A 23,581-nucleotide genomic window follows, 5' to 3' on the forward strand; every position below is an offset into this window, starting at 1 on the left:
AAAGGTCTCCAGAGGGCGCAGAGATTGCGCAGACGGTGGACGAGCACTACCCGGCCGGTGGACGTCTCCACACAATCTTGTCTTGCATCCAGGAGGCTGCATCTTAGCTGGGCTACTAGCACAACTTATATCACCACCAATATGTTTATTGGCGTAACATCTGTTGGAGACAACGTGAATTCACACTACGATTATTTGATTTGAACTACATTTGAGGTGAGAATCTTTATTTACCTACGGCTTATCAGAGGTCAGACATGCCATCTTTAAGCAAAAGTTTATAAATAAGTTAGCAATTAATCAAGCATTCAACGTTTAGTTCATTGCTTGTAAGGGCCTTAGCGCATGCTTTTGTCATGGCAGGTTCCACAGTATATATTTTTTTGTTTTAATATCAATAAATAGGCTTTCCCATAAAGCCTGTAGATTTTGAAAAATGACTATCTTATGACTCTTTTCGACTTTTCCCAACATCCATTGAAATATATATTTTTATGTTGCAGAACCTAAAATATTTCATAAATAAGATAAAATGGCTCTGGACTTCATAGCGGGATGTATTGGAGGTAAGAATAATAAATACAAAATATTCTGCTGCCGTATTTTATCATTAGTTCATTTGTAAAATCCAATCTTCAATTAATTGCAGGTTGTGCTGGAATTATAGCTGGTCATCCATTAGACACTTTGAAAGTTCACGTTCAATCAGGCAGAGGTAGTGCATTGGAATGTACTAAAGCTCTATTAAAAGGAGGAACATTGTCAACTGCATATCGAGGAATAGGTGCACCCTTAGGAGGAATAGCAGCAATAAATGCAATTGTTTTTGGAGCGTACGGAAATACGAGAAGAGCACTTCCTAACCCAGATTCGCTAACCAACCATGCCGTTGCTGGTGGGGCAGCAGGCATGCTTCAGAGTTTTGCGTGCGCACCTGTGGAACTCGTCAAAACTAGGCAACAACTCGCCAAGCCGGGAGAATCAATGCCTTCTGGAGCGTGGGCGGGAGCTCGACATATTTTACGAAATGGTGGATATCGAGCTCTGTTTCGTGGTTTGGGGATCACAATCATTCGCGACACTCCATCATTTGCTGTATATTTTGCATCGTACGCAGCATTGACGCGAGGAGATCAATCTGTTTTAAAAGTGTTTATAGCCGGTGGTGCTGCTGGAACAATGTCTTGGATCCTGTTCTACCCTGTAGATGTCGTTAAATCAAGAATTCAGGGTGATACAATAGGCCGGTACACAGGTGCATGGGATTGTTTTGTGAAGTCAGTACGAAAGGATGGATGGCGTTGCATGAGTAGGGGCATAGGTGCAGTGACTTTACGTGCGTTTATCAGTAACGGGGCATGTTTTACGGCCGTGGCGTGGACGGAGCGAGCTTGGCAACGCATTCTATTATCAGACACTGTAACATCTCCATTAGTTCAGGCAGCAACGATAAGTGAGACTGTGCGATGTGATAATTCTGAATATAACTACGATATGTAAACCATTCTTGAAAGATTGATTTTAAATATAATTTAATATAGGTAAACTTATAATATAAATACACATTACATTGCTAAATGTCATAGTGATGGCAATGAGACAGTTGATGCTTTATACATTTTTTTATTAATAAATCGAAAAATAAATTGGATACCTTTTTATATATAAGTACTCTTTCATATCTTAATTTTCAATTAAGATATGAAATTGGGTTTAGGTTTACCTTCTGAAATCATTCCGAGAGAGTCTGGGCATGAAGCATCGTAGATAAAAAAATGTTGATAAACCAGATATTTATAATAGAAATTAAAACAATAGTTTTGCAACTTAAAATCGTATACTTGTCTGAAAAATTTTATACAATTTTCAAAAACCATTCGAAAAATACAGGTAAGTATGATTCACATCATGTAATATCACCACTACAAAAATATACCAAAACTACTCAAATATATGTATATGTTTTAAAAATAAATGACGGTTACGTGAATTTTCCATTTTATAACATTTACTAAGTAGACACAGATACCGGTTCTTTAATAGATTTATTTCGATGTCTTACTAAAGGTGTTTGTAGGCCTGTTGAAGAAAACGGATTAGTATTACCCACATGAGTTGACCTTTCTTCTAAATCAAAACATGTTTAGCCAATAAGAAAGTGTTTATTAACTTAGAAGTATTTAATACCTCTTACCAATATCACAAATCCCATTTTAATACTTAAGATGTAATTAATTATTTGTGATATGTACTTAATTAAACTAGGAGGTTGTAGTGTCTTATACTTACAGAATAAATATAAGGTGCATTGTTTAGATCCTGTCTTGCTCCATGGCCTGAGGAGGTGGTGGTGGTGGTGGTGGAGGGATAGCAATATCGTTGTTTGCCTGGTTCTCAATCAGCCCCAACTGCTCGAGCATATCATCATTATCTTCCATCAAATGCACCTGTTGTATGAATGACTGTGTTTTGTGATAAATGTATGTCAAAATAGTATTATAATTAAACGTTTGTATTACTTCGAGTGCTCCAATGTGGACATGAAAAGCAAAATTAACAGTAACTCACTTCAGGCATGCTATTTGTGTCACAAAGCATTATTGTTGCAATTGCATTATTGTGGCGTGGTTGCCGGTGTAATTACTGGCACATAAGGCCCACCTAGTTCTCAGATGTATGGACATAGGGTGGCAACTTGCAGAACGTGCTCCTGGCATGCGCTTCGAAGTGTTGCTTTGTTTAAAGGTGATAGTTTTCCACTAACCATCAGGTGGGTCATATGTTTAGTCCGCCAATTAATACTATAAAAAACAGTATAAGTAATAGGTAGTAATAAACAAATTACATAAGCAGGGTAATGAGTGTTTTCCAAGTGAGATAGTTGAATGGGTTGACTGACCAATCGTATACGATCGTAGCGGCATAGTAAGAAGAGGGCGAGAAAGGGCGGTAGGATGCGTTAATTGTGGTTTGATATAGCTTTCCTAAATATTTTTGGTCTAACCTAAACCGGTTTATAACCTAAATAAATGTAATTATTTCAAAACCCGTTTCATGACCTGATTATGGGCAGTTTCATTAGCATGTGGCCGTACCTGCCTGCTTTCCAAAATTGACGGGATCGATTCCACCTTGGTGCATCAAATTGAATACGTCTGAACATGTATATTTGCAGGTTGCGTCTGTTACCCCGGGGTCCCTACGCCTACCACAAATTTATAGCTTCATACATAACCGAGCTTATGCAATTCCATTTTTTTCCATGTACCTGCTTGGTACCAATTTTGTAATTCCTCATGAAACTTCTTAGGATTCATAACGAGGTTCTACGACGAATAGGAACGAGGGTATCTTTAGAAAATGAAATCACATACCACAAGGCAGCTCGTTTTATTTATTAATTGATTTTACATGCCAACATGGAAAAGCTCGTTTTATTTATTAATTGATTTTACATGTTATAAAACAACGCATGTTATTTATGATATTTTTGACCTTTGGAGCAAATTTATCGCAAACTGTGTCTTTGTTTACTAAATAATTATCATGTTATAATAACTTACTAAAGCGTGACGCAGTCGCAAATGCCTTATTAACCAACGTCCAAAAGTTGGAAAATCCTTTACAATAGACTTAACCTATCCAGTTTGTCGAACAAAGTAGGCTGGTAAGAAATATTCGAACAGATATTTTATTCAGTAATTGGTATTTATCATTACCAATCAATAAAATTATAGCAACACTTACTAAAAGTAACGTGATCTAGTTGTTCCTACTAACGCAATCAGTAGTTTGACTAATTATAAGCAAAGTCGACTATTTTTGTAGTTCCGATTAGATAGATTCCTGTGTGAGCAGGGCATAAGGGGCAATGCGTCAATACATTGTAGCCATATCGCAACCAAAATTAGGAAGAGCTAAGTCGTCGATCCCATTAGTTATCTCTTTAACCTGTCGCTTAGTGTTGCATGCTCATTTGCATGCTCGGACTCGTAGAGTAGTTTTCTATGTAATTACTATAATGACAAAGCAAAATAGACTTTATGACACTCGTTTAGAGTACGAAATTCTGTAATCTTGTTTTTTATTTTGCCAATAGGCACTGTAGAAATTTGGTAGAATTTGTGCTTTGAAAGAAATGCCCTTCGCAGGGCAGTGCCCCGTGACCCCAAACCTCAACGGGGCCCCTCGACCTCCATGAAAGACTTCAAAAAGGGTATAAAATGTTATAGTTGAATAAACAATTTTCGACTTTTAACATTCTAGTCCCTGATCAAAAACCTCGAAAGGCTCGAATTGGAATCAAAAAGTACTTCATCATCCTCATCAGTCCCTACTGATGCCCACCTACTCTTCGAGGTTTAGGGGTGCACACCTCTATCTTCCAAACACCTAATAAAAAATATCGGTAACAGCCTGCTACCCTATATTTCATTTTTGACGTTGATTATGAAACTAAACTTCTGAATACCTACTGAAACAAGAAAACTCAAATCTTACATCGGGTAGTGCAGTACGATGTTGTCCATGACGGGCGGTCTCAGAGAGCAAGATCTTCTGGCGCTTTTCCTCCATCAGTCGCTCTCGGTGCTTATGGATGTAGTCATAAACGTTGGGCAAACCCATTATCACACATGCTGATAGTGCGGAACGGTAAATATTCATGTCCGTTGCTTCATACCTATGAAAATGAGATGAAAGATCAAAAAAGTTTGGCTATGAATGACTTCTTAATTTACTTTGAAATAACTAATTAGAGGTAATGAAGTAGAGCTTTGTAGAGGAAAGAGCTCGTCTGACAGGCGTTAATCTCGCGTCACTGCTGTCAAACGACACAAACAAAAAAATACAACAGTTAGGTTTGAAAGCAAAGATAGCCAGATGTTCGCCTGTTGCAAGCCTGTCGAGAGATACATAATCATCCTACGGACCTGCGGGGAAGTACCTACACCCATACTTATTTCTCCCATTTTGCTGTGTTCCCGTGTAAAAGGCGAGGTTGCCGGTGTAATTAAAGGTGAGTGTGACTTAACACCTTCGCTCAGGTTGATGGACACAGGATGGCACGTACTGTTTTCCACTTATCATTAGGTGGACCATATTTCTTGATGTCGCCTGATGCCGATCACCTACTAGGGCGTAAACACACCCCAGTAGTCGATCATTGTACCAAATATCAATACAAATGTCGGGGTTCAATCAGTAATCATTCAGGGGTTGAGAAATGATTGTTTGCTTTCCCCTAAGTATGCAAGTTCTGAGATAGCACACTTTTTGACCCTTCAAGGTCGCTTCGCTGTGCACAAAACTTGCAAACGAAACCTAAAATACCTGAACTGATAGATTTCTGATCTATATCAACACATATTCCTAGCTAACGGCGCGTCTTTTGTGGGCTTTACGTATCTGGAGGCCTGGAGCACCGAAAATTCTGGATGGATTTGTACGAATTGTTAACCAATCATTCAAAAAAATTACACAATAAATCCCTATCCCGGCTAATGTACCCACGAAGCCACGAACCAAATGTAAACAAACAAATGACAGGTCGTGAACATTTTAGATTAGTTTGGGTTAGGTTATTTTAGTATTTTACAGGTAAACAACATTTTTTTTTTTAATATATATTTACAGAATCTAATATTCAAAGCTATTTTCATTTTTGAAGAAGAAGAAAATCTTGTTTATCGCTACATTAAGCAAACGATCTGACATTTGTTTGTTTCCATTTAGTCCGCGGGTAAAAGGTCCGCACTTTAGATACCCATTCAAATAATGTAAAAGTAGCTAAACTACAACTTGCTAGGAGAGTCTAAATATGGACTATCACCATTCGTTGGTCCTTTCGTCGTAGCATTCAACATGGTAGATGGTAGTAACGCCGTTGAAGCCGCCGATAGCGAAGATCATATCATCGATGACTTCAATGGCGAAGTTGCTCCTCGGGTTGTACATATCTGGTACCGGAGACCACGTGTTTGTATTCGGGTCGTACACCTCACCGCTGCACATCCTCGATATACCATTGAATCCACCTATCACGTAGATCTAACGACGCAAATGTTTTGAAACTATAGAAAATAGCGATAGAATGAAATACACTGAATTTAACTATGGTAGATATGTTTATATATTGTGTTGATTGCATAAACAAGTTAACATTGCACTATGTTATATAAACCTCCAGTACTAAATCAATTTATAGCAAATCGAGCAGGCTAGTTCCATATTCAGTTTTTCGAGGGTTTGAACGTCGCGCCCACCACCCGTTCTGCCCACGCTTTTTAAATCTCTGATATCCTCCAAGATATTTTAATTATATTATGCTGATCCACATGAAATGTTAAACGTATCTAATGTATTAAATTGGATAAGGAATAATATATTGTTTAAAATAATTTTGTATATTTACTATGTGTTATAAATATATATTTATATTTATTATATATATTTTGAAGATAAAAATATGCTATTGCGGATTTATTTGGAGACCTTTTTATAGTGTACAATACTGTAGTACATTATTTTTATCTATCTCGTAGGGTTCAGCCAGCGTTTGCAACGTAAGCACGAAAAAATGTATTTATTTACGACATCACGTTATAAATCTCTAAAATTATCAGTATTTCTTTACATGTGATGCACGCATCATCTATGTGGCTATTCGACTTTGACTTTGACTATATTATGCTAGTATTATAGGTACATATAAACCTTCCTCTCAAATAACTATCTATTTTATTTATTTATGAATAATGCCTATACAAATAATATTTCCTATAAAAAAGGTGGAAATGTATTCATAAAAGTTGATTACAATTTTTCTACATTTAGATTGATTTATATTCAATATAAAAATAAAACATCAGGGCCGGGCATCTGCGATCAATAAGGGACTGAAAGAAAAATACTTTAGTCAATTTAAGTGAAGTTTACTTTTTCTTATCGCTGACAGGCCTCCTACCTACAAGATGCGCTATGACTGTAAGCATAACATGACTAGACATATACCTTTCTATTAAATGGTTTGAAGCTACCATTGCAAACTGGGAAACATAACCAAAACAATAATTACAATGATACCGATTTCCGTGATACTTGGAGTAATGAATATGATCAAAGATAAATGTTTGCACGTCACTAATGAAACTGAAATGCTCTGACCCTGATATTATGGGTGGATAGACCTTTATTGTACCTAGATACCTTGTTGTGGTAAGCGATACACGACACGCCAGACCTGCGAGAGCGCATGGGAGCCAGGTTCGTCCACTGATTAGTGTCAGGATCATACACCTCGACACTGTTCATGCACTCTTGGCCGTTGAAGCCACCAGTTATATAAATTCTGTCTAAAAAATATTTTGTTACAGTATTCTGAAAAAAAATTATCATGGAAAAATCCTTAAGGTGCAGTTAGCCTACGAATTCAAGGGATTTACGCGTTTTTCACTTCCTTGCGTCTTACAACTTCTCGCCCTGCTTGGAAACTATTCTCGGGGATTTTTGCAGTAGAAACACTAGATTGGAACATCATCGCGACGTCATAGATAAAATAAACCTTTAAAGAAAATTATTTTTTATGGAAATCACTGAGTTATAGAGTAAAAAAAAATTGAACTCTGATTTAATAAAAATTATCTTATTAGTAACAAAAAGACGAAGTCGGTGGCCTACACAGCGGTGCTAAATATACGGTGGCTTTTCAACACTGCCAATTATTGTGACAACGCGAAATCTCGTGTGAGCATGATAAGATTTATCGTGACGTAACATAATTTTTGACACAAGGGGAACTAAAATGTAAAAATCTACCCAATAGGAGCGACAAAAAAAAGGGATCATCCTAACAAAAAAAAACATAATTTCAGGGATCACACAAAGAAATGGTTTACTTGGATCTTTACCGGCAGGTAGAAAATTACACGAGTAGCGAGATAGACTTTTTTATTTCAGAAACTGTACTCGGATAAAATCACGGGAATTCAGAGAAAATCCTGAAATCATAAATTACAAGAAAAGCAAAAAAATCAGACTTAAAATATGTTGTCATAAAGTACTTACTATCCAAAGAAGCGGCACTAGCGTCCGACCTTTGAGCATTCATGGGCGCCACCAATGACCACTGGTTGGTGCGGTGGTTAAACCGCTCGGCCGTGTTCTGCCGGTGGTGGCCGTCGTAGCCCCCCATGGCGTAGATCGTTTCGCCCAATACTGCTACGGATACGTAGCACCGTCGGGCGTTCATCGGGGCTACCTAGAAAATTTCTTTGTAGGTACTATTTTCTACGAAATATACACTTACAGTAACAACGCTGTAAAGTCACAACTTGCAGAATTTATGTTGTTAGAAGATAAATGTCTGATTAGCTATCGCTTAAAATACAGCTTATGACACACCATGACATCTTAAAATAATATTGTTTTAAGCGATGGTAATAAGCACCCAAATACCTTTTCAGAAAGAGAACTGTTATTACCTCTCGCCAAGCTTTTGTAACGGCATCGAAGCAGCGACAAGAGTTAAAGTAGTCCATGCCATCAAAGCCACCGATGACGTAGATACAGTAACCCAGCACTGCAGTACCATGATAGGCCCGTGGTCCAGCTGGATCAACCTCTTCCACCTTGACAAACCAAAAGGAAATCAATATACAAACGAGTTGAAAAAAGGGCACTAGGAAACCTTCCATCTAAAAAATATCCCGGTAAAACACCATACTAGTTTAACTTATGCTGTGTGGTGACGGCAGACCAGAATACATTTGTCACCACCATACCTCTTCCTGCGGGGAGCAGCGTCCTCTGGTTCTTTCAATACGTCGGCCCAGCGTGGTGGTTATGGGCCAACCTTCCCGTTGGGAGGAGTCTTTAAACCAACAGTGGGACTCTTATAGGCTAAGACAATAATGACTAGTTTGACTCGCAGATATCATCACACCAACCTAACTACACTAGCCAAAGCAAGACAATATCAATTATCATAAGTTAATTAATTTAACATAAATGATGTTAATGCTTCCTGCCAAATTGGCGCTACCCGCTTCCACACCTCTTGACCAAGGAAGAACAAACAAAACTTAGGGAAACTTATTCGCCTCCATTCCTCATAAAAAGTAGGTAACACATTTTTTTTATAATATCAAATAAATACTAACATTATAAATGCGAAAGTTTGTTAGATTGTTGGTTTGGCCTTCCTGCACGCCCTAACTTATTAATCGACTAGATTTTTGGCGTAGAGTTAGTAGAAAAAACGGAGAGTAACATAGGCTACTTTTGGTTCTGGAAAAATATCGAATTCCCACATGCAGGAACACTATGAATGTCTTACAACCGGTATGTAACCGGTCTGACGTCAACCTGCTTTACAGTCGGACCAGGAGGTCTGATCGGAGGTTGGGTGCAGGGTTGTCAACGCTGGCTACAGAATGGAACTGAGAACTTCTACAAATTCAAACCCTAACAATCCTTGTTTCTAATCAGTAATCAAAGGACACGTGATCCTTAGTCGAATATGCGTACCAGTAGATCTTCAAGGCAGCTAAAGTAGGTTACCACGTGCAAAGATAAATACGATAAAGAGTTCGGGTATGGTTCTAAATATATCAACCGTGTAGCGATCGGTATGGTACGAGCGGAATAATTATATCCATAATTACCCTGTTCACCCCATCCCCGTTACCCTGTTCTCTCTAACTACATCCTCACTGGTCAGGTGAGATCGCTGTCAAACGCTAACCACCGGTATATCCACTTGACTTCGAATAAAATACAAACATTGCAGGCAATGACATCTCTTAGAGCTAGGACACATTGGGCTCTTTGAAGCGCATGTGTTAACGCCCATTGTAAGATAATAAAGTAATAGCTTTCAGCGTTAAGACTGAGCGTCCGTCAAGCCTACGTATGAAGATTTTCTTGGTGACGCGTGTTCAATAGGTGCTTTGTGATCATAGGACGTTACGTTCTCATACATACAATCGCGCGCTTTATTTGAAGTCGTTGTGATGAACCAAATATAAACGATCATAGAAACTGTTGATGTGCCAGTGACAATAGCATCATTTAACAACCATAAACAATGTAGAGCAAACCGAGACATTAAATTGAAAGGCGAATGTTTTATATCTCAGGAAGGCCGTACTTAGAACGGGCAATCATTGCACCATTCTACATAATGGAAAACTAGAAAAGATTGACCAATGCTTGCAATGCCTTTGGTTCAATAAAAAGGTTGTTTAAAGCAAGATAAACGTTTATAACATCCGGCAATGTGCCACAATTAGGTAATCTCGTAAAAATCTGGACAAGAAGTGAGCATGTGTTAACGCCCATTGTAAGATAATAAAGTAATAGCTTTCAGCGTTAAGACTGAGCGTCCGTCAAGCCTACGTAAGAAGATTTTCTTGGTGACGCGTGATCAATAGGTGCTTTGAGATCATGGTACGTTACGTTCTCATACATACAATTGCGCGCTTTATTTGAAGTCGGTAAAATTATAATATATATATATATTTTTTTTTATTAGTAATATATATATATATATATTTTTTTTATTATTTTTTTTTCCCCTTCATTTTCTGTCTTTGTTTAATTACATAGTTTACTTTGTTTAAAGATATACCATTCCAACTAGTGTTGCCCAAATGCAAGAACAAGACGAGACTTAGCCAGTCTTGGTCTTGGTCTTGCGCCAATACACCTGGTCTTGGTCTTGGTTTTGGTCTTGCGCTCCCAGTCTTGGTCTTGGTCTTGGTCTTGCAGCAAGAGTCTTGCAAGTCTTGCAATTACCTATTAGTCTATTACTATTTATTAAAGTTTACTTTAAATCTTAGAAAAACGTATTAGAATTGGAACATTGTGAGCTTGAATTAACATAGCCATAGTAAAGATCAAGCAGATTAATAAATAACTGAAGATTTGATAAGAAATTCGAAAAATCAACTGACCTATATGTCGTTTTCCATGGAAGTAACTGTTTCTTAATAAACATTTATGATTTATAAGCTTACATTTGCTAAAACATGTAAAAAAACAAATTAATTACAATAACTTGACTGTATTTTAAAGAACAATACTTATCTGTCTAGAAAGAGATTGAACCCTCAACTTATAAGAAATTTAATAAAAGGGTTTTACGATTTATCATTTATTTGAATAAAAAATAAAATACAACACAAATCAACAGCTTTATCATTAGGTTATGATACTTTATATCAATTCTTTTGACCAAGAATTAATACAAAGTAACCATCTGGCTGACTCATCACTTAACCTATTTCTATGTTTTCTAATTACTAATGATGCTTTAGAAAATAACCTCTCAGCAGGTACTGAAGTTGCAGGTATTGAGAGAAAATCACGGGCCATTTTCGATAAAATCGGATACTCTGTCTCATGCGTCCTCCACCAATCTAAAATGTCTTCCGAGCTGGCAGTTCTTGGTTTTCTCAGGTACTCCTCCAACTCGTCTATCACTAAGCCTTGAAGACAAGATCCAGATGACGTCGAGGGACATTCATAGAGTTTATCAAAGTCTATTACGTCTTCATCTTCATCACATACTTTATTGTCTTTTTCTGGTAATTCCAAAGATTTGTTCAGTGAGTGTAGACTTTTATATTCTTCATAATGTTCATTGAACTTGCGCAGACTTTCTGTTTTAAGTTGCTTCCCCCACATTGTCAGGTCAAAAGTCTGAGCCTTATGCCTTGGGTCTAAAATTAAAGAAGTACAATAAATCCAGTTGCTCTTCTTGTAATGTTTAAGCATTTTGTCTCGAGCTGCTTGGAAAGCTAGAATGAGCCTTTCATCCACTTCAGATCGATTAGGTTTCTCATCTAACTGTTTTACCATGGATTCAATTTTATCTAGCAAGAGATTAAATGATACAATGACTAGCGGTAACGTAACATATTTGTCTCCACCAAGTTTTGTACTTAAAAGTTTAAAGTTTATTAGAAATTTATGTAATTTTTCGAGTACCTGCCATTCATTAGCTGTGATTTGAAAATCATTCAATTCGGTGACAGAACTGCACAATATGTCAATGCCCGCTCTCACTTTTAAACCAAATCCAATCATATCATGTGTGGAATTCCATCTCGTTGGACAGTCAAGAATGGCATTTAGATTTGATGGCACGCCAGCTGCTTCACAAGCAGACTGAAACTTCTTCTTCACTATCTCACTTCTTTTTATTTTACTGGAAATACTGCGTAACTTTGTTACAGATGTACGCGAGTCAGCAATATTTGGTGCAGATTCTTCATCTTCCTCATCCTCAGTTTCGTCTGCATAGTCTTCATACTGCTGATCTTGCGCGTTAGTGTCAGACTCACAGTGTAATGCTAAGGTCTTTAATAAATCTTGTACACCAAGGTTTAAAATGTGAGCAAAGCACCGGAAATGTTGATTGTCTGAATCAAAGTGTGGCGGCAGCTGTTTGCCCAGTTCATACATAAATTTGGTATTTGCAGTTGCGTTGTCGACCGTGATACCTTGTATTTTATCAATTATGCCATATTCCAATAAACATTCATGGAAAATCGTTGCAATATCTTCCCCAGTATGTCGACCGCGTGTTGGTATAAAATCAAGAACTACAGATCGATACTTCCATTCGTTGTCTATATAATGAATAGTAACCCCGTAGTAACTCCTACCAGCAATTGACGTCCACCCATCAATGGTAAACGACATTTTAGATGATAATGGTTGAAGTCGTTCCTTGAGATTCAATTGGAGCTCTTCAAATCGCTCTTTGACTTTCCTTCTAAGTGTAGACCTTTTAGGAAACACCATATTAGGGCAAATACGTCGAAAATATACTTGTGTAGCTTCGTCATCGAAAAATGAGAAGGGAAGATATTTTTTCACCACCCAATCAACTGTAGCTGTCGTGATGTTGTCACTGCTGTTTTCCGACTGAAACAAAACAATAAATCTTGTGTTATTATTTAAAACATACTAGGTTTGAGCGTATAAGAGGAGGAGGTTTGTTGTTGTTAAATCGAGAAAATCGTTAAATTGATATTTGTTATATTAAGGTTGCACTGTACTGTAATTTACCAAAATAAAGTACTTAGTTGTTACTGGCCGATTAAATGAAAATATAGGTGTTTATAAAAAATATTTAAGACGATAATTACATACTTAATATGTCGCACCCCTAGATGAAAACACCACTAACTCAAAAATACTTACGTAAGTTAATGGCGTTTTTGAAAGTATCGCATGAATAGCTACGCGGAGTTAAAATTCTTTTAACTGTTAAAAAAATATTCTTACCTGTCCACTTCTTCCAGCGGTTACTAAAAAGCTTGTGATATCTCCACTTAATTTTGGTTTAACAGGAAGAAATATTTCTGATTCCTTTTTGTGGAAAGACATTAGATGTTTCCTTAAGCCTGAAGTGTTTCTGTTTTTCATTTTTATTTCAATCTTTTTATGTTGGCACAATTTACACAAGGCAGTTTGGGATGCATGAATTATTTCGAAAAACTCCTCAAATTTGCTTTTGGGTCTTTTAGATCTGTGACTCAAACTCTCGTTACTCGGACTAGAATAATTTGAATCTTCGTCACTCATATTAAATTGTACACGTGATACGTTTTTAGAAAACAACGAGAATTAGTAAAAACAATTATTAAGTTAGAATCGAAGCACAGCTCAATTGGAAATGACTGGAATTAAAATAATTCCTTCATTTATAGTACGTTTCCTTGCTTTTTACCGCGCCGCCTCGCCACGTGCCGGCTCTATGAAAAGGATGCCGCCGCAAATCGAACGATGCCGCGTGCGGCGTACAAACACACACTAAATATTACCTACTTGTACAGACGCGACCCGTGAATAAAATATATGTAAAGAATTAGTGCCAATCACTATTCTTTACATATTTAAGTGAATGTTTTGGCGTGCATCTATACTAATATTATAAAGCTGAAGAGTTCGTTTGTATGTTTGATGACAGAAGTTTTAAAATAAATAAATAAATCCTGAACGTCACTATACCTCCAAAGTTACTATTCCTCGTGGACGAAGTCGCGGGCACAGCTAGTAAATACTTACTCTCATCATCTCTCTCAGAGATATTCGAACACTTTTTTGCTATTTTTTCTTGTAAAAACTTAAGAAATATAATGACTAAATGTACAATAATAGTACCTAAGTAATTAGTTTAAAACCATATAAGTAATCAATATTATAATTACTTACTAGAATGAATTATTATGACATCTACTACCTATCCTCACCATTTTATCCTAATCATAATACTACTTGCGTGATCAGTATAATGTATTCATTTTCATTCTAAGCACTCTGAAACTTATTTATTCTTTGGAACACCTGTAGGTACTCTTAAAATTCGAAATTATTTTGCATGAATAGTGTCAAATGTTATGATTTCGGCGCGGCGGCAACGATTGTTTTAGATTTCAAAAGAAGCCGCCGGCGCGTGTATCATAACCATGTACTTCCGAAAAGCGGCAAATTTCTTTGAGAAGTAAGTACAAAACCTTTGATGCCGCATTATCAAAGTGCCGATGGTTAAAACATAACTATGCATGCACTCAGTTTGATTTTAATAGATATTTTTTTATTCGCTATGTTTATGGTATTAGTCGTAATGCGCATAGGTCCAGTTTTTCATATTCTTTGATATAGTTTTTTGCGTCTCATAGAATTCCTAAGCGTACCTACCTACCTATACACCGAACTGTTACACCTAACTACTCCGTGAAATAGCGCTAAGTCCTAGCTGCAAGACGCAAGAGTCTTGCAGGCTATGTCTTGTTCTTGCTCAAGTCTTGCACGGTCAGTCTTGGTCTTGGTCTTGCTAAAAATACGCGGTCTTGTTCTTGGTCTTGGTCTTGCAAAAACGCAAGAACAAGACCAAGACTGCAAGACCAAGACTGAATTTGGGCAACACTAATTCCAACAACTTCTTTTAAGTAATTTTACATGACTTACTAATTATTCCACTTTTCTTTTTTTTCCCTCTTCCTTACCAACTTTTTGCATTTAATTTACTACTACTTAAGATTAGCGGGTAATCATAATTATTATATTATGTATACCTGCTATCCACATCCATGTCGTGGTCTTTGGTTGCTGTGTGATTTATAACATAGCAACCAGAGCCTTTACTTTTTGCAATAACAATTTTTGGTTAGTTTGGCGGGCGTTTCAATGTACAGATGGTTCATATATATATGTATATTACAGTAATATACACATATATTTTTATATTTATATAATATATATGCATTGATGTTTGGGATACATTGTGTGGTATGGTATATTAATATATTCATTTATGTAGAAGGGTTGTTGCACTGTTCACAGATTAGTTAGTCTTGTTTTCTTTTATTATAATTCTTGCTAAGTTCTCACAATAATCAAGGAATTTTTCCATTGTTTCAATATTGCTCATCAAATCATTAAATAGGTCTGGTTTTATGGTTTTTCCAATTTCCATTTCAGTGTCATATCTCTGTCTTCAAAATCTCGGGCATTCGGATATGATGTGAATAATGTCCTCTGCTGTTTCTGGATCGCATTTACATGATGGGTTGTCCTTACATTTAAAGCTATGGAGGTTAATACGAGAACCCACCGTGTGCCGTAAGAATCTGCACTCTTATCGGGTTTAGTTTGGTTTGTTTGAGAATTTTGTAGGCCTGTTTGACATTTGGTTAAAATAACTTAGTTGTTCCGGCAGTTGATCCTGAGGTATACCTAATTTGCAATTTTTCGAGTGTATCACTTCTTATAGAGTGTTTTATGTAGGAAATTGGGCATGCATCGTAGTCCGCCTTAGTTCTTTATATAACGCTGCTTCCTTGGCAAGATGATCGGCCCTCTCCCTTACCCTCAACACCTACGTGGGCCTTTACCCAGAAAATATGTAATGCTTTCCCTTGTTTTTGAATGGCTATCAAGTTTTTCCTTATTGAACATGCTAGTGGATGTGTGCTTTAAGGTGGTTATCAGCTACTGTCTTTGCGAAAAATGAAAAATTAAGATAAACGTTCAGTATGTTCGCTACCAAAGCGCTGCAAATGTACCGCCAAGCGCGTAATGTGTATTAGCCCTTACTGTACGCATTAATATTTTGCGACAGCCGACATGTGACTGATAGTGACAATCATGGAGGCAAAAAACGTATTGACCTCAGTAAATAGCGATTACGAATTCAGAGGCAAAGTGACACGCCCCTTATCACAACACACATGCTCTGCAATGAAAAGTTAAAACATAATAATAGAAGAAAACTATTTAGTCTATTTCATTTTGACGGCCGACTGGCGCAGTGGTCAGCGACCGTGCTTTCTGAGTCCAAGGCTTTGGGTTCTATTCCCACAACTGGAAAATGCTTGTGTGATGAACATGAATGTTTTTCAGTGGCTGGGTGTTTATCTGGGTGATTATCTTAAAAAATATTCATCAGCTACCTCAGTACCCATAACACAAGCTACGCTTACTTTGGGGCTAGATGGCTATGTGTGTATTGTTGTAATATATTTGAAAATCATCTTAGTAACTAAACTATCCAAGTGAATAAATCCATATATTATGTACTAATATCGCAGTTTTACATTAAATTTAGTAATAATACACTAACTTTAATCCAACGATCTGCTCTTGTGTCATATGTTTCTATAAACGCAGTTGGTGAACCGCCGCTCCATCCGCCAATTGCAAATAAAACCTGAAGAGAATAAAATATATAGGTATCTAGATACAAGTAAATGATACCAATGTGTCCCTCAAATATTTGCCTATTCTTAATATTCACAACAAATGAAAAGATACACGAACAATAAAATAAAAGAAGCGCATAAAAATATTACGGTCTGTTCGTACTTATAGAATGATTTTTCGTAGAATGCGATAGTCGATTTCTATAAAAAAAACAAGTCAGTTTTATTATTTTCAAGAAAGCTCATGCTTGACCTATTTTCACATCACTATTAATACGCTACTATTCTCACAAAAAAATGAGAAATATTTCTTTTGGACAATTTTGTTCATACCATCTTTAGTAGATAAAATAGGGTTTTTATACTTACCTATTCTAAAAACCCAAAACCCGTACTGTAATAAAGATTAGGTACTCGTAAGTATACCCACTGTTTATTAATCTATTGTGCTTGTGATTGATTATCCGTTGCTGAGTACGTCCATTAGATATTTTCATATAATTACAATTTGATAATAAACCTACTGTATTACCTACTCCCAAATTAAATTAATCGCTTCGCTCCTCGCTTCAGAGGTAGAATGGAATAGATGTTTATGTATACACACGTTTACATAGATGGTATTTCAAAAATCAATTACGAAGACTGTTCCCATAGCTGGTGTGATGACAAAACAATTATTTTCTATGATTATACAATTAAAATAACGGAAACATTGCATTGGCATTCCATTACATGCATGCTAGTTTTAATTTTAATTAATTTAAATACTTAGTTAAGTTTTGTTTAAAAAAAATTTGATAGTGTTTTTTATTTTACTTTTATAACTCACACTGTTGAAAATTTAAAAAAAAATGTATGCAGATAAATGATAGATTTAATAGTAAAAAATAAGTTGAGCAAATATGGATGATATGTCGTGAAATATCATCAAAAAACATTCACATCTTATAGATAACCTCTAGGTCCGGTCGGTTGAAAACATTGCGCACTGTATTTATAGATAGGTACTACATTTAATAGATCATGCTAGCGAGATGGATTTTAAATTGATAATGACACTGGTATTGACAAACATTACTATGATGTTTCACAGTGCATCTCTACGCATTTGATCATACAAAAACTATAATGTTTTGGTCTGGTTGATTGTTTCGGCCGTTGCTAGTTAGCTAGCAACAAAGACCTGCCGCCGAGGGATTTAGAGTTTATCTTCGATGCCGTGTCTAAACCGATTTGGGGAAAGATCAGGGTTCAAGTGTGCCGTAACCCCTGACAGGTTACCCCACACAATTTTTTGCATCTTTACTTATCACCATATGAGATTACAAGTCAAGGTAGCTTGTAGTCCTCTTTTTTCAAAACGTAGATGAGGCTACCAGTCGCTGAGTCCGATAAAAATTCATACTCCTGGGTTGGCATGTGGGCCAAAATCCCGCCGCGCTGGTGTATTTAATAAAATTAATATTAAGTTAGTAAGTAATGTTTGTGATTCGAACCTCGTGTGGAACTCGGGGTCGCGCTATTTCCGGCGTGGCCACCTCCCCGTCTCTCTGGGCAATCATCTCCAAGTCATAGAGGAATTTCAGCGTTTCAATAATGATCGGACGCGAGCCTTCATTCCCCGTCACATACGGATGATCCTTAACGTTTTCCAAGAAGAACTGAAAGAACAAAGCCAATAAGATCTTTCTCTTGAACATTATTTCAAACGATGGACGTCCACTGCTGGGTATACCGTATAATTGGTCTTTTGGAGGGAGTTTCCATTACACGGTCTCTGCCTCTCGTTCCCTTGCAACTCTCTTGGAACCAACGTTTGGTTTTCCGGTGTGAGATCACGACTCCAGCTCCTTGGCAATTGGGAACCCTATGGCCCGCGCTACGAGTATGTAGCCCGTCCGTTGCGATTTATACCGATAACTTAGGGGCTCGAATCACACAACTTTTACCTAAACGCCGAGGATAATTTTATTATCTCTCAAGGTATATTTGCTATCCAGAGCCTTCATCCTTGCGGTTAGTTTCTCAGAAAATAATGCCTTTTGCGACTCTCCTACCATTTAACATAACTATGTGAAAAAAATCGTGTTAATCCGGTAATCTATGATATGAAGAACAAACAAACAAACACTTATTTTCGAATTTATATTATTAATGTGATAAGCTCATCACGCAGAAAACATTCGTACATTATTATAATTTTCGCGATGAAAGCGTTCAGTCAAAATTACATCATTATCATCATCATCAGCCCAATTACGTCATGTCAATTATCGACTCGGGTCATCTTTGTGTAAACTATTGGAATAGACTGATTTGCGCTAACACAATTCACACCACCCTCACAAAAACCCTCTAGGTAAGATACATGAAACTTTTAAGTGTTGCTATAAATCGACTGTGTAGAACTGGAACTATAATCATCATCATCATTCCAATTTCCGGCCCTACACTAAACTACAGGCCACGGGTCTCCTCCAATAATGAGAAGAGGTTAAGGCCGTAGTCCAACATGCTGGCCCAGTGCGGTTTAGTGGACTCCACACACTTTTGAGAACATTCTGTAGAACTCTTAGGCATGCAGGTTTCCTCGCGATATTTTCCTTCACCGTTGAAGCAAGTGATATTTTAATTACTTATATATATTACACATAACTTAGAAAAGTTAAAGGTGCGTGACTTCAGTGAAGTTTAGTTACAGGATTTCAATGAAGTTTAGTAGGCATGATTATCTCAAAGAACATATTTATAACATATATTTAATATGAAAGTAAGTTGTGTTGTGTTGGTGGTTGGTTCTAACCTGCATCAACTTTAAATTATTAGGGAAGTAGAGACAGTGCACTAAAGTATTATTTTTCTCTTACTTGAGTATCAAGCAATCCAAGACGTATACTGCCCATAAGTTTTACAGTGTGTTGCCAACGTATATCAGGATCATAGTTCACCCAACGCAAAACAGCTTCCCAGACAGCTTCCTCGCTTTTCACGTTTAATTCATCCTCAACTATAATGCTGTTAAGCTCGTCAATGGGAAGATGCAGAAACTCGTCACTCTGGGTCGCCACTGTCACAAAGTACCGTAGCAGATACCTACGAGATTCCGACTCCAGTTTGTAGCAAAAAACTCGTCTGAAAAATAATCTTTTATCTAAATCTCATACGTCCATATTTCAGGATTTTTTTTTTGCTGTAAGTCCAATTTTCTTTGGAGAGTTCAAATATCGCGTACTTATTATCGTGCCACTGTCATCAAAACTGATGGTGTTATTCTATGGACTTTCACAATCAATCATGAAGAAGAACCTGTTAGACATGCAGAGTAAACGGTGTGGCTAAGCTCCAATGCGAGTTAGTGGGCTTTAACGAGTATTAGTGATAATATCTGAAACCCTAGGCTTTACGTGCTCTCCGAGACAGGTGGTTGACTCCGGATTGGTACTAAAAACGTGATTCGTAGTTGAACATGCTAACCCCTAAATCAACGAGGCAGTGACCAATGGAACTTCTAAATTCAGAATCCTATCTTGATTTATTGCAATTAATAAAAAAAATGTTAGATTCGGTGCTCTAAACTCTACAGTCTACATCCTACTATGGCACTACATGTTGACGTTTGAAACCAGATAAACATGCTACAAATTTACAATGTTTAGCATAATATCACCAGATTCTATAAATTTACAATACTAACCGAGCAAACATCATAATACCAAGACAATTCTTGGGATTCAGCGAGCCTCTTAGATGATCGCAACAAAGCTGCAGTACGCCGAGAAAAGCCAAATAGTCCGCTGTCATCAGAAGTTCATGCACGTTGGTGTCGGAAACTTCGATGCGACGAAGGTATGCATACTCGATCAGCAAAAGCAGAATCTCTGAGCGCACTCCAGATATCAGCACATCGCTCTGTTCCCGCGAGTGTAAAGTCGTTGTGAACAATGCCCTGGCAAGAGTATTTTAGTAAATTAGAAATTTTTATTAGATATGCATGTAAGTCACTCCGATTGCTAGCATAAGATTGTTTTCACAGACAATTAACAAATTACAGTATTATGTATTCAAATCACAGCATTTTTGAAAATTATTGAAAATTATTAATACTCCGACGTCTTCACTATAATTATAATAATGATATTGTTAGGCTACCACTAGGCAATATACTGCGCCGTAAATCTCTCTCTTTGAAGTCTTTGAAATCTTTGAAGTCGTTAACAGTGATGATATGCATAAACTATATAACCATTCAGATACCCCTAAACTAAATAAGAGGTCTAAGTACTTTCGCTTTTAAATTTGTGAACCCATTATTCTCAGACGATTTTTTTGTCAGTTTCCATAAGACTGAAAATTAGAAAATTATGTAAGTGTAATTTACAGAAGCTAAAGTCTTAACCGCCCCAGTAGAAGAAAGAGAAGAAGGAACTTTTTTATAGTAATAACTAGCTGTTGCCCGCGTTTATTGTTTTTAGTAATTGTTTTGTTTCCTGGGATAAAAGCCTACTCTCCATCCTATTAACTAACTTCATGCCAAAAAATCTAATTGATTGGTTGCTTAGTTAGGGTATTATAGAAGGGCAAACAAACAAACACACTTTTTGATTTATAACACTAGTAGGGATTGAAAGACCAAGCACATGGACCAACTGATGGTAAGTGAAAAACTATCGCCTATAAACAGAGAAACACTTCGCAGGGCATGCTAAGATCACGTCCTGCCCTGTGCCTATCAACCTAAGGTGTAGATTTTAAGTCTCATGTGCTTGCGATTACACCGGAAACCTCGCATTTCAGACCGAAACACAGCATTGCAACAATGCTGCTTGGCGGCAGAAATAAGCATGGTAATTGTGCTTCCAAGGAAGAGCCTTGTAAAATTTATTTGAAGATTCTAACAAGAAGTATGGACTGCAGGCCGACAATATGGCGCGGTGGACAGGGAAGGCGGCTCCGTCGTCTGCACGCACGATAGCGTCACACAGCAATCGGCACTCGCGCAGTCGGTGCAGCGCCTGCATCGCCGCCACCGACATGCATCGCCCAGTCTCGCGACCCGCCGTCTATAAACCAATACCTTTGTGTCGATAATGGGCAGTAAATCCCTAGATACCCTAAATCCCCTAGGCGCCGCTTAAGGAATATTTGACAGAAGCAGGTGGTACTTCGCGGAACTCCATGATATATTATGAAAATTAAGCTTTATTTAACAATTAAAAATTATTGCAAGTGTCTTAGCAATTACTCATTGTAAATTCAACTTCTCCTGAGGATGCCTCGGTTACGTATCGAAACATGCGTAGAGGGTACATTGCCGAAGATCTGTTTGGTGTGGAGTATAATGATTGAAGAAATTATAAATTACACCACACAGATTTTCCTGCGTTTGGCGAAGTATAGAAAATAAAGCTTAATTTTCATGACTACATAGGCCTTTGAAAATATTATGCAGGTTTCCATATTATGATGTTTTCCTTTACCGTTGAAGCAAGTTATATTTAATTGCTTGAAACACACATAACTCCGAACAGTCAGAAGTGTGTGCCGGGGATCGCACTCGGTCCCTTCGAAGAGAAGTCGAAGCATTAACTGCTAGGCTATCACAGTTTACACACGTATCTACCTACGAATTTATGTATGTGTATGATCAGATTACTATTAGACAACCACAGTCAACACAACTAATTTAATGGTTGTCACTGCGTACTTTTAATACAACTTGGTTCTCTAAATGTCTTGATCTAAGGAAAAAGTTGTGGAACAAGAAGCTTAGTACCTACCCCCTTGCTAACAAGCACATATACGAGACTATCTTCTGGGATAGGTTGCTGAATAATTATGAATAGCTTTGTACTCGGAATAAAGATGTTGCTATTAAGTATGATTTCTAGGTATGTAAATTAACCTTCAAGTTTTATATAGCTTGGAAATGAAATATCTACTCAATGACTGTGATGTCCAGTGTTGTGTTGCAAATCCTCGTATCTTCACTTCAATTTTAATTTAACTTGTATTGCAATTATTTGGTATCGTTATCACCTCACAATAACGAAAACAATATAATTACTGAAAAGAGCTTCTAATAGGACTTTATGGATAAAGAACTAATCTTCTTTCTCCATAAAGTCTATCAATAATTCGATTATTACATTGTAGGTATAGTGCAGCCGTTAGGTTGGTCTGGGCGTGGTAAGTGAATTGTTTGGGATAGCTACTATCTATATTTAATGTCTAAAGATGTTTTAATCATAGCCAGATGTTTTAGCCTAGTTCCTTTCTTTAAGGTGTGAATGTAAATATTACTTGATGGTGACTATTAAAAATATTTGTTTATTTTCATAAGTTCAGTCGGATAACAAGAGCGAACTAAATCTTGACTATCAGCTAAATCCAAACCTTGTTTGTGTGTTTCATCTTGAATATCTTACATACCATCTTTATATTCCTTCAGTACTCACTGTGTTATTCGGGTCATTTTCCATTTTATTAGGACTAACGCAAAGTCATCATAAAACAATTGTCACGCATTAAAACTTAAATGCAAATGCGGTACAGGTCGGGAAACAATCGAGATTTAGCTAAACGAATTTGCAAAAGTAACCGTTAAAAAATACTAAAAAAATAGCAAAAATTAAGCCATTTGATAAAACATTTTAGGTTAGCAAAAAAATGATATAAGAATGACAAACATGTCAAACCTTTTTCTTCCAGATGACATTGCTGGATAACAATATTTTCATTTTTAACAAGTTTTTAGGTTGCATTTTGCAAACGTTGCAACCGTTTTTTTTTTATATTTAAAATTTTAGGCTGCTTTAGAAAAAGTGCCTATAGGCATTTTGAGTTAATGAAGCAGTTAATCTTTAGAA

The 23,581-nt window shown here is 36.9% G+C and overlaps 2 protein-coding genes across 6 annotated transcripts; one reads left to right on the forward strand and one right to left on the reverse strand.

The window, feature by feature from the left end:
* On the forward strand, positions 1-1,651 carry LOC120627440 (mitochondrial basic amino acids transporter-like). 2 transcript variants are annotated; one of them, XM_039895444.1, is made up of 3 exons: positions 1-216; positions 504-566; positions 650-1,651. In XM_039895444.1, exons 2-3 carry the CDS (start codon positions 533-535, stop codon positions 1,498-1,500), a joined length of 885 nt encoding a protein of 294 aa, XP_039751378.1. In that variant the 5' UTR covers positions 1-216; positions 504-532; the 3' UTR covers positions 1,501-1,651. The 2 variants fall into 2 exon arrangements, with proteins under 2 accessions (XP_039751378.1, XP_039751379.1); XM_039895445.1 differs by lacking the exon at positions 1-216 and having other exon boundaries at positions 331-566.
* Positions 1,652-1,818: 167 nt separating this feature from the next.
* Positions 1,819-23,431, reverse strand: LOC120627438 (kelch-like protein 10). 4 transcript variants are annotated; one of them, XM_039895443.1, is made up of 13 exons: positions 23,411-23,431; positions 21,612-21,775; positions 20,410-20,661; positions 19,583-19,847; positions 18,212-18,376; positions 16,634-16,720; positions 8,481-8,627; positions 8,065-8,257; positions 7,207-7,352; positions 5,831-6,048; positions 4,501-4,681; positions 2,290-2,462; positions 1,819-2,079 (listed from the first exon to the last, which is right to left on the reverse strand). In XM_039895443.1, exons 2-12 carry the CDS (start codon positions 21,746-21,748, stop codon positions 2,313-2,315), a joined length of 1,941 nt encoding a protein of 646 aa, XP_039751377.1. In that variant the 5' UTR covers positions 21,749-21,775; positions 23,411-23,431; the 3' UTR covers positions 1,819-2,079; positions 2,290-2,312. The 4 variants fall into 4 exon arrangements, with proteins under 4 accessions (XP_039751377.1, XP_039751375.1, XP_039751374.1 ...); XM_039895441.1 differs by lacking the exon at positions 23,411-23,431 and adding an exon at positions 23,171-23,356 and having other exon boundaries at positions 2,290-2,447; XM_039895440.1 differs by lacking the exon at positions 23,411-23,431 and adding an exon at positions 23,171-23,356.
* Positions 23,432-23,581: the final 150 nt, after the last annotated feature.

This window comes from Pararge aegeria, chromosome 11 (assembly GCF_905163445.1).
Source record: "Pararge aegeria chromosome 11, ilParAegt1.1, whole genome shotgun sequence".
NCBI lineage: Eukaryota > Metazoa > Arthropoda > Insecta > Lepidoptera > Nymphalidae > Pararge > Pararge aegeria.

Excerpts from the sequence above, each read along its gene's own strand:
- LOC120627440 (XM_039895444.1), top strand. The coding sequence starts at position 533 with ATGGCTCTGGACTTCATAGCGGGATGTATTGGAG. Across the intron at positions 567-649 it reads CATAGCGGGATGTATTGGAG|GTTGTGCTGGAATTATAGCT; the intron begins GTAAGAATAATA and ends AATTAATTGCAG.
- LOC120627438 (XM_039895440.1), bottom strand. The coding sequence starts at position 23,194 with ATGGAAAATGACCCGAATAACACA. Across the intron at positions 20,662-21,611 it reads GCCTGCAGTCCATACTTCTT|GGCATTGTTCACAACGACTT; the intron begins GTTAGAATCTTC and ends TACTCTTGCCAG. Across the intron at positions 18,377-19,582 it reads TTGGATTGCTTGATACTCAA|TTCTTCTTGGAAAACGTTAA; the intron begins GTAAGAGAAAAA and ends TTGTTCTTTCAG.